Below are 12,215 nucleotides of genomic sequence, written 5' to 3'. Positions count from 1 at the left end.
CCTTCTTTTTGTAATCAAGATGCATTGGTTGAAGTGTTACAAGTTTGTAACTTGTTATTTGTAACTTGTTATTTGTACTCATTATAAATCTCTTATGTCCATATGTGGAGCCCGGGCCTCTGCTGAAAATGGAAATATATCCAGTCAGACTAGCCCGGTTAACAAATGTAAAATAAAATAAAAATAAAATAAAAAACAGATCAACAGAAATACTTAGAACGATAGGTGTGATAAAAGCAATGTGCAGTATTACAACAGACCAGGATCTAGCATGCACTGTTGCAAATAATAAACTGAAGATATCGGCACAGGCAGAAAAACTTAGAAGATATACAGATAAAAATAAAGGAAAAGTACAAAATAAGCAATTCAGTGATGATCCAAAAACGTTTTATAAAAAACTGGAAGCAAAGCAAAGGGAATAGAAATACCGCTAAAAAAGAAGAAATAGACACATTTTGCAGAAATATCTATGAAGATCCCATGGAACATAACAAAGAATACTAAATGAACAGAAGAAGTAAAAGAAATAGTAAGTAGTTAAAATGTACAGGATATGAAAGGGGTTGAAGTAATGTCCAGAGAAACTGAAACAAAATTATAAGAAGCTACTAACTGTAAAATCCCAGGCCCAGATGCAGTATCTAATTCCTGGCTAAAAGTATTAACATCATTACACAAAGATTTAACTCTGTGTAAGAACTACTTATATGCACACCCCAGACACACACCAAGCTGGTTAACAACAGTAAAAATGATACTCCTCCTTAAGAGTGAACCTGCAAGCTATCCTAAAAATGTAAAGCAATAATTTGCCTTCCAGCAATATATAAACTATATACTGGAATTGATGCCGACAGGGTTTATAGTCATTTACAAAAAAACTCAATCATGGCAACAGAAGAAAAGGGTGACAGAAGAAAGTCATATGGAACAGAAAATTATATGTTGCTAAATAAAGCCATGATGGAGAATTGTAAAAAGGGAAGGAATCTATGTATGCATGGATAGATTACAAAAAACATTTGACACCATCTCACATTTATAGATAAAGGAGTGCTTACAGATGTATAAGATATGCCCTGCATTGATTGGTGATCATAACACAGTGATAAATCACTTTGCATCTAAGAAGGACAAATTATTATCCGAGGGATAAAAATTCAAAGGGTAATATTCAAGAGTGACACTCTGTCACCATTTTTCTTTTGTCTTGGCCTTAACCCATTAAGCTCCCCTCAACACATTAGGTTGTGATTACAGTTTGGCTCCCAGACAACAGCAAAGTGTAAAGACTTTCCATCTTCTTTTTGTGGATGATTTAAAACTGTATAGTTCACCAGTGGAGGAGCTGAAAGCACAACTGGAAGTTGTCAAAACTTTTTCAGATGAAATAAGAATGTCATTTGGTCTTGATAAATGTGCACAACCAATATTTAAAGCAGGAAAGCTGCAGCACCAATAAAATATTAGTCTGGGACAGGAATGTGATATAAAGGAACTTGAGCAGGAGGGAGTGTAGAAGTATTTGGGAATTGAAGGACTGACAATAAAACATGATCACATGTGAGCAAAGCTCAGTAAAGAATATTTTAGAAGACCAAAATGAGTACTGAAAACATCAGGAGCAATGTCCAAGTTATAAACCAATTTGCTCTTCCTGTTCTAACTTTCAATTTTGGGGTGATTGACTTGCCCAAAAAAGGTACGGGATCATTTGGATGGGAAAACAAGAAAAATCCTTCACACTTTTAAATGATATATAAAAATCAGTATACAATATACCAAGATTATAGATTCCTCATTTTGAAGGAAATTGATTACATGTATAGCTCTACAGTTTTAAGACTGCATACATATCTGCTGACCTCATCAGATTGAAACAGAGTGAAAATTTTAAACACTAAGAGCACAGATCTAAGATGACTTTCCTGCTTAGTTTAGCAGAAGCATATTGATGTCAAGCAGGAATGGAAACCAAACCAGAAGTAGACAAATGTCAGGCAACAACTGAAGGTGCCAAGAAAAAACAAAAGGAAGAATATAAGGAAAAGGATCAGATGAGAAGGCAAGGAATGTAGCAAAGGCATAAATATAGTTGCAAGTAAGAAAACTCCTGGAACTGCCTTATGCCATTCAGGATCCGATGCAGGAATGGCTAAGGAGAGGTGAATTTAAACAAAAAGTTGAGTTGTTAATAGTAGTGGCTCAGGACATTAGACTACGTACATGTTGGTTTACAAGTTCCATTCAACACATGGAAGAAACAGACAAATGCAGGTTCTGTAAAACAGAACTGGAAAAAGTCTCACACCTTGTTGTTGGGTGTGATACACTCATGGCAGAGGGCCTGTATACTGAAAGGGGTCTATATCACGTGGTCGAAAGCTAATAATAGCAATTGACCACAACTTCTAAAACACCGGAACTCAAAGTTGTTATTGTGGGGTCACACTACAGTGTAGATAGGGGTATTTTCCCTTTCCTCACTGTAGTGCGATCTCGGAGTTGGTATATATATTTAGTGGGGGGTGTGGGGGGTGGAGCCCCTCACAATTGCAACTTCGAGTTCCAGTGTTTTTGAAGTTGTGGTCATTCGCTATTATTAGCTTTCGACAACGTGATATAGACCCTACTGAAAGGCATAATAATGTGGCAAGACTGATGTAAACATTACAATACTGAAGTAGCTGAAAAGTATTGGAAACATAACCCACAAAGCATTATACAGACTGTTAAAGTTTATATCACATGGGATTACCCTTACCAACAGTTAAAAAAAAAAACAGACGGGAGAAAACCAGATATAGTAGTCCATGAAACAAAGACAAAAGTAGCATCGATAATTGAAATTGCTACACCTAGTGATTACAGTGTCTTGTGCACAGAGACACAAAGTCATAAAATACCGGGATTTGTAGGCAGAATTGAGGGCAATGTGGAAGAAGGATACCCAGACAGTTCCAATATTAGTAGGAACAATGAGTCTCATGAAAAAGAAATTAGAGTTTTATTTGGATATGCTACTGATGCATGTAATTGATGTGAATTGCAGAAAGAGTCAATTCTGTGAACATTGTGGGTGCTGCAAAGTGCACTTTTGGCTAACATCTAAGATGAAACAATGCTAACAATACTAATTTCACAAACTTCAATCATACTTTGATTTAGGAACAAGGTGCATTCTCTTCATGGTATTAGAAAACCAAAAGACTTGGAGACATTTGAAAAGGTTCTTTTATTGATGCATGGAAGATGGATGAGTTATTAAGTACAAACTTTACACCTTTTTATTATAAAATAATAGTGGTCTACATATAGAAACATCTAGGTTAACAAATGAAGGGTAGACTGAAAGAAATTTGAAAATGAAAGTTTATTAAACTAATCTGAAAATGTTGCATGGTAGAGTAGGTTAAAATTAGAATATTATTCCAAGACTGATGAATGAATTTGAAAGACTTTGTTTACATGCGAGTATAATTTATTTGCTAAGCAAGTTAGATTTGCTGTATGTTGATAAGTGACTGCATTAGGCGTTAGTGACCTGTATAATTCATGCTGTATAACTGATATAATTTCTAATAATTAATGTAGTGACTGTGGTCCTTAAAGACATAATTTCTGGCCAGAAATATTAAGTCAGTTTATGGTTTTCTTAGTTAAAAATTAGAAAGTAGGTTGTATTGCTCACTTTTTCTTGGATAACCAGTGCAATATATTTTTAAGCTGTTGTGTATTCCCGAAGACATATACATATGTAGGCATACATTACAATTTGTGTGACAGTCCTGTCTGTTAACCTAACGGGTGCTTGCACCTGGCAATCATAGTTTTCTTTTTTTCTTTTATAATATGGAGGAATATTGAGCCACTGTGTGGAAACAAAAGTATTTAGTGGAGCCTGGAGGTTACTCTTGGTGTGTATAAAGATGGTAGTCATCAGCCTACTGAAGGCTGATGTTAGAAGCTTCAGAAGATTGTGTCTTTGAATTTACATGTGCAGGAACTGACAAAGAGACCAGTCAACAGTGGAGTTCCCCAAGGTTCTTTGTTGGGACCTCTCCTTTTTGTTGTCTACCTTTCTGAAGTAAACACCAATACCAAAGGGCTCTGGCTGACTACGTTTGCAGATGACTGCAAGCTAAGAGTAGTCAAAGTCAATCAATCCCCAAATGACTTAGTCATCCTGCAGGAAGGTTTGTCTCAAATAAATAACTGCTGCCAAAATCATAGACTGAAATTAAATGCCAAAAAATGCATTATTGTATCCTTTATAAAATTATCTACTGCTGAGAACTATGACTTTGAAAATACATCCCTAAGAGCTAACCCAGTTGTTCCTGATTTGAGAACTTATATGGACGGAGACCTAAATTTTGACGAGCATGTGTCTATCGTAAGAAATTCCTTCTAAATTGCACAGGTTGTAAATAAAGGGATTGTTGCTAGATCTGGGGATGTCATTGTCCTCTCCTCATTAGGCCAATCATTAAATATAGTGTCCCCTTTGGCATGTATCTGTCCAGACACAAGCAACAACTGGAATGCCCACAGAGATACCTTACTAAAAGGATATAAGGCCTAAACAACATGTCCTACATGGACTGACTGAAAGCCCTGTCACTATATTCAGTATCCTACAGACTGCTAAGAGGTGACTTGTGACTGGCATACATGACATCCTCCGATCCATTACTGATGGATTTACTGCACATCAGCAAGTTAAATGGCATCAGAAATACTTGGTCTAGGAATTTAAACCTCTTCTGCAACATCAACAGAATGGTAGGAACAGATATATCTCACAGAGGAAACTGCTGCAGTGGAACATACACCCCATCCCATAAAAAAAAGCTCAATCCTAGTCCATATTCAAGCACAACTTAGATCTATGAATAGGAAGCAGAAATTTTACCCCAGGACTGCCCACTGGGAAGAGGCAGTACCTCAAAGCTTTATCCCATGCATGGGTTCATTCAAATTATCTATGATAAGAACCCATTTATTCTCACTAGGGGTAATATATAATTATTGACCATGGGATGGGTAAGGCCAATCTATAACCAAATGGGATAGGAAAATTGGCTAGGCTTAAAATGGCCTGCAAGAACAGCTAGCCTAGTATTTACCCATGAACCTGAAGCATCTCTCCTGTATTCTGTATTGTGTGTAAATGTCAACGGGAAGGTATTATTTTATGCAAAATAGAATAGCTGTTAAGAAGATTGAAACTAGTGCTGGATCAGAGATGTGTTTGCATGATACAAGTTTTTAATAGCAAATGCATCAGGCTTGGACTATTGCAAATGCCTTCTACAATCATTTAGGTAAGAGACTCAAAAAATTAGCAAATGTGGAGGTTTTTTTTTTTGTTGCATTTGTTTTTCCATTGAAAGTAACCAACCATCAAGTGTAAATCATAAAATAATTTACCTAACCATAAGTGACATTAAAACGTGATGCCAGATGTCAAATGTAATAGGTTCATAGGTTCATAGGTTCATACTAGGCAATCTGCCCTAGGGCATTTATAAGCCTAGCCAGAGTGTGTGTGGCTTTCACCACCCCTTGGGATGAGAATACTACGCCAATTTAGGGTTTAGTTTACTGTGCCTCTGTCTAGTAGTGACACAGAGATGACCCCAGGGTAAACCTACGATCTCCCATTCACTCATCAAGATTTCTCTTGAAGAGAGTTACTGAGGGGCTCTGCCTAACATGGACTGGGATTCTGTTCCAGAGTGTAGGGAGCCTCTGGGTTATGAATCTGTCCCTCCAGCACGTCCTATTTATTTCTGTGTTGAGGTTCAACACAGAAATAGTAACAGATATACAAGCAAATGACAACAGAACTTGCTACTAAACATAAACTATAAAGATAAACAGAGTATGAACCAATTTCCCTTTCCTGGTACATGTGCTTTACACGTATGGAAGGGGAAGGGAGTTAAAAGTTTGAGACAGTAGTTGTAGTGAGCATCTAGTTTAGACTTTGTCGTCTTGTTTCTTTTTAAAAATAAATGAGGTTGTCATTGTTTGGAGCTGTACCTGTGTTATCAGTAATCAGCTTGTCTGATCCATCTAGCTGAAATGTCATTCTTGCCAAGCATACATTTTCATCATGTATGTTTAGTCATCAAGGATGTACACGCAGTAGCCGGATTAACTAAAGCTATAGCTGTTGGGTCTGGTGTGGGAAGAATGTATAAAAACTTAAAAGACTGAGGAACTTTGTACAGTCTATCTGCCTTTTTAGAGGTAGTAGGCTTATTATCAAAACTGCAAGCAGTGACACACACATCCTCCAGAGCTGACAAAACTGGGGGACTTGGTAAAGCTTCTGTAAATTCCCTCTGTAACAGCTTACAGTATTTTCTGAGGGACTGAGAAACTCAATGTTCTCCCACTGGAAATATTGGCATATTTTGGAAATAGAGAAAGACACCCCCCCCAACAGGGAAAATCGGGAACTGAACTCTCCTCTGAGTCTGAATTATCAAACAGAAGAGAAGTCTCTGTATCTGTCCTTTCATATTCCTGTCCAGATTAAGAATATTGAATCACTTAAGAAAAGAGTTACCCCTATTTCTTTTACCAGAAACTACTTTATAAAAAGGATCAATAATCTCAACATTGGGATCTTGAGTGCTTGGACCAAAGCTGACCCATATAACCCAGAAAAAGATCTGCGTATCAACTTTCCTCAGTATAGGCCCGGATCTCCTTTGGTCTTATTTTGCAAGCAATTTTCTCTCATCCATTACTCTACATATGGGTGTTTTCAAGTCGTAGTAAAAGTGTCTCATGTCTGAGATTCCAAGATGGTGGCAGTAGCGTAAGTAGCTAAAAGAATAGTTTTGAGCAGAGAGCAGTGAAAACAATAAATATTTGGGGTGTCCAAAAAGTCAGAAAAAGAAGAGAAAAAAGTGAAGTACAAGGAAGATCAAATGTGAAAGCTCAGAAGGATTTTGAAAGCAGTGTGGAACAGAAGTGTGAAAAGCAGATGGTAAAATTAGCTGAGGGAAAAAAAACTCTTCTCTCACCCTAGAGAGAAAGAATGACCAAAAGCACTCGGAGATTTTCAACATTAGTGGCTTCCACATTGGACCACATGGAGTCAAATAGAAGGATGCAGGAAACAGAATGCCTTTTAACCAGGCATTCTGAGGAAACAACTGGTATACAAACTGCTGAAAAGGACATAAAAAAAAAAAAAACATGGAACAGCAATTTAGATATGAACAGTTAACACAGAAACAGGGTAAACATGAGGATAGGTCACACACAGACAACTTGAGGTTTACAGCAGTGCCATAACAAATCAAAGGGAAGGACTGTAAAGATTTTGTGAATAAAATGCTTCAGCACATTTTGAACAGTTGGACAATTTTGGACCGAGAAAGCAGCTGTGACCTTTGTTGATTAAACTGCAGACATACCAGTTAAAGGAGGAAATTATTTTTATTGTTGTGGAGGAAGGTAATAAGTCTTAAAGGTTGGAGACTCAAGGGTTTATATAGATAATGACTTTCCATTACAAACATGAGCTAACAGAAATGCTTTTCTTCCTTTCACAAGGCTCTGCAGAGAAATGAAATATCATTTCATATTATTGTATCTTGCATTACTTTGAGACTTCTGTTCACTTGGATTAAAAACCTAGATAGACCCTCTGTACAGATATTAGATGAACTAGAAAAAATAAAAGCAGATTTAGTGGTAGAAGTTGATGTGGGAACAAGCAGCCAGTCAACAAATATTAAAAAGCAAACGGTGGTTACTTCATGGGAGAGATTTCCTGCAAAGCTCTTTCCTGTTTCCCAAAAGAAAATAATGAATAAAATGAAGGTGGTTAAACCTTTTTTTAAAAAGGTAGGAGACTTCCCAAAATAAAATACATTGGAAAATTAAATGAGGACAGTACTTAAAAGGATAAATGAGTATATATGGAAAGGGATATGATATAATTAATGTATGTTTTGCATTCTTGAAAACCTTAGAGATCAACAAGTACCAGAAAGAAAATACTATTTGATTAATATGTATTTATATCTTAAATTTTACTTAAAAATGAAACTGTACTGCATGCTGTCTGATGAAAGTTTCATTTGTTTTCAAACTGCAGACTGCATTATATTGCTTTTAATAAAGGTTCCATGATAGTGTGTGTGTGTGTGTGTTTGTGTGTGTGTGTGTGTGTGTGTGTGTGTGTGTGTGTGTGTGTGTGTGTGTGTGTGTGTTTGTGGAGGGGGGTGAGTGGGATGAAAATGAATGATGAATGAAAAGGGAAGCTAATGTATTATGTGAAGGGAACCAATAGGCAATGTTATTTAAAAATTTGGTTATGCATGCAGTAGATCTAGGAATGCATATGAAGTTAATGAGACAAGTTTGCTGATTGATAATAGGCTAGATAGCGAGATTTAATAAAGCACTAGAAATATTGACTGAGAGAAGTTGTTTAAATGAGGGAAAGATATTGCATGGCCAAGGATGTTTTTCATAATTTAAATGTAAAGATACACACTGGAAGATATTTTAAAATGAGTGGAATCAGTAAGTACCAGTGAGAAAGTAGCTACTACAGTTTGTATCCTTAGAATTCTTTAGGAAGCAGTAATCCACACCAGTAAGTCATACCTAGATCAGATCCTAAAACATAATGCCAAAAATGCAGCATTGTATCCTTAGGCAAAACATGGCACCCATGCACCCACCACATAGGTGACACCCCTTTGAAAGGTGACAGCCATTAGGGAGCTGAGCACTTTCTTTGACAATGAACAATCCTTTGACCACCATGTATCCAATACTGATAGGAATTCCTTTTTCCTGGTAGATTAATCTTGCCAAAGTAATCAACAGAGGTATTTCATATCCAGGTCTAAGGAAGTATAACGGTCCCTTTGGTATGTACCTGTCTAAGCATATGACCCAGCTTGAGAGACCACTGCAGTTCCTCACTAAGGTAATCAAAGGCATATCTTCTTTGAGCTACCAATACCACAGTAAAGTTCACTGTCTCTCTCTATTCTGTTTCTTCCAAACTGCTGAGAAGTATAATTTAGCATTTTAGCCATTGTAGTTGTTATGAAGCTATTTTTGGTTTGTATTTTAAAATTGTTTTAATATGATTGCTGTGTAATATTGTATTATTACATGACTTGCTCTTTATTTTACTCTGTTTTATTTTCCTTTTACAACTATCTGGATCCCTGCTGCTACAGTTCTGCAATTTGTGCCATTCTCTTACCCCTTCACCCTTGGTCGTTTCCTCACCTAAGGAGTCCTTTTCTAAAATGTATGCTCTTCCTAGGGAGTTTTTGTAATTCATTCTACTTTGTTTATCCTTTTACAATTTAGCCATTTTCTTGTTTATTAGGTGTGCACACTAGCCGAATTGCTATCTTCTGTAGCATTCCCTTCTTTGATTCTTTTCTGTGGCATAACCATCTCCTTCTAAACAGCTTTTTTTTTGCTCCACTGACATTTTTGCTCGTACTTGTTTTTAACTGTTCTCCTCTATATTGACATTTCAGGTATAATCCTTTCACTGTATAGCTCTATTCATTATAATGTCTAGACAGCATACTGCTTTTATCTCCTTTAGTTATACTGCCTTTTGGACTTTTTCTTTTTAAACTACCATGCAGAATTCCATATCTGTCTGCTTACATGCACACTTTATCTGCATAAGCGTGCACCTTGTTTTATATTTTATGTTTAATTGTACTCTGAATTTGTAGTTATATTTCTCATTTGGCTGATTGTTTTAAAAGTACTTTCTTTTCGTCTTGGTTCTAACCCACTCTGTTCACCCACGCTATGCTCGGGCTCACTTCACTCCCCTACCCTACCCCCATTCCCACCCACCCCTAATCAATCTCCGTTGTAGGTATCTATCCTGTCTCCAACCATGTCTATATCACTTACTTCCCTCATTACCCTATTTAGACCCCTCTCTTCTTTCTTTGCCCCACCTTTGAATTCTAACATTTCTCTTTCTCTCCACTCTCTACTCCACCCTCCTTCCTCTCATTTTCGTGGCTCACACCCCTTTCTAGTCTACTATCTTCTTCCTTTTGCCCCTCCTTTAACTGTTCATATTGCTCCTTTTCTACTCTTTGTTTTCCTCCCCTCTACAGTCATACTTATTTTATTATCTCTTTCCTTTCCCCTACCACCTTCCTTTTTCTTATATTTCCCTATCCTTTCATAACACTATGCATATCTCTCCCTTCTACTCTCCTTTTCTCCCTTACCTTTCATCATTTATTCCTTTATTCCTTTCCACTCTGACCTGTTACCTCATTCATCTAAACCTACAGCCTTGTTGTCCCACTTCTTCTCTCTCTACTCCAGCTTCGATTTCCCATTACTCCTCTCCTATATCATCCTCTCTTTTCTGTTTTACTGAATTTACTGTCCCTAAAATCAAATTTCCTTTCTTTAGTTCCCCCTCTTAACAGATTTAAACACAGTATACTCTGTATCTATCCTTTTACTCAACTTCTTTCCCACTCTCTCAAATCACTGCTACTCTCTGGGGACATTCATCCTAATCCTGGTCTTAAACCTTCTCTAACTACAAACACCTCTGATCTTCTAACTAATCTAAACTCATCTAACCCTCACTCTAAAGCTTTATCACTCTATTTCATTAATATTCATAGTATCCTCAATAAGATTTCTGAATTTCATTCTTGGATAGACCAACTTTCTTCAAACATTGTTGCTCTATCTGAAACATGGCTAAAACCACATATCAATAACAAAGAATTTCTTCCTTCTGGCTACATTATATGTCATTACAGAACACACACAAAAAAGCAGAGGTGTTGTCATTGTATACTCTGATCTCCTTACTTTAACCCCTTCTTCCATGCCTCAATCCTGTTTTCACCCAGCTGAACTTCTCATTGTTAATTGCAAACTTAATAAACACAAAACTTTATCTTTAGTTGCCATATACATTCCCCCAGGAAATAACATTCCATTATTAGAACAGATTCTTCATTGGTTATCTGATAATTTACCCAGTGAGACCATAATACTTGTGATGTCAATATCAACTGGCTTAACATTTGTTCTAACTCTCCTACTTCTTGTATTAACCTTTACAGCTTCTCCCAACTTATCGCCACTTCAACTTTTCATCATAAGCCTACTAATTCTAACTCCATTATTGATTGGATTCTTGTCTCTAATCCTCACTTCTATCAATACCCTGTATCCCTCTCAGACTGCTTAAGTGATCATAATCCTGTTTCTATCCAAAGAATTCTCACCCATCAATCTCAACCACATCAATTCAAAGATCATCGTAAGATGACTAACTTTGACCCTCTGACTTTTAACAACTGCCTACAAGCTATTGATTGGTCCTTTATCTCTTTTCTTCCTTTAGATGAAGCAGCTTCTCATTTTAACTCTATTTTCCTTAATACTCTTGACTCTCTTGCTCCTCCCAGAACTATCAGAGTTAAAGCTCAGTGTGGTCCTTGGCTTACTAATTATACATGGTCTCTTATGTGCATCAGAGACAAGGCATGGAAACTCTGGACTAAAATAAAATCTCCTGCTAACTTTCAAACTGGTAGAGAACTTAGGAACCTGACTAAAAAGAATGTTATTAATGACAAAAAGAAACTTTTATCTAACTCACCAAACTTTCTCACCTAGAAACCCTAAAAACTTCTGGTCCACTATAAACCGTATTCTTCACCTAAGCAAGCCTTCCACTCCTAACCCATGTCCTAACAACACACCACTTGAAACTGCCTCGGCAGCTAATGCTATTGCATATCTAGTCTCCACTCTTATAAATCGTTCCTTTACAGAATCTACAGTCCCAGCTACTTGGAAAAAAATCCCACATAATTCCTATTCACAAGGGAGGAAACTCTACTGAGCTCTCAAATTATCAGCCTATAGCTATTCTCTCCCCTCTTTCCAAAATTCTGGAATGTTGTATCCACAAACAAATTTCAACATATATTATGAAGGAAAAGTTGTTTACCCAACTCAGCGTGGTTTTCACGCTTATCACAGTACTAGTACTGCTCTCATCTCTTTTCTTAGCTCTGTCTGTCTTGCAAGAGATAACAATAAACTTGTGTCCTGACTCTTCTTAGACCTTTCTAAGGCATTCAGCACTGTCTCCCACTCTATCCTCCTCTTCAAGTTAGCCCAACTTAACTTATCTTCTTCTG

At 36.9% G+C, this 12,215-nt stretch overlaps 1 protein-coding gene across 1 annotated transcript in view; it reads left to right on the top strand.

Moving 5' to 3' along the window:
- The window catches only part of LOC122814241 (cytochrome P450 4B1-like), a 450,417-nt gene that overhangs the window by 55,611 nt on the left and 382,591 nt on the right, over positions 1–12,215 (top strand). The window contains exon 3 of the mRNA XM_044086839.1: positions 2,466–2,471. Coding sequence (XP_043942774.1) covers positions 2,466–2,471 — 6 coding nt within the window. The remainder of the gene's footprint in view (positions 1–2,465; positions 2,472–12,215) is intronic.

The sequence above is a fragment of the Protopterus annectens genome, chromosome 10.part0 (assembly GCF_019279795.1).
Source record: "Protopterus annectens isolate FY-2018-M chromosome 10.part0, PAN1.0, whole genome shotgun sequence".
Lineage (NCBI taxonomy): Eukaryota > Metazoa > Chordata > Ceratodontiformes > Protopteridae > Protopterus > Protopterus annectens.
The sequence above is the reverse complement of the archived record's forward strand: the minus strand, read 5'-3'. Positions and strand labels throughout refer to the sequence as shown.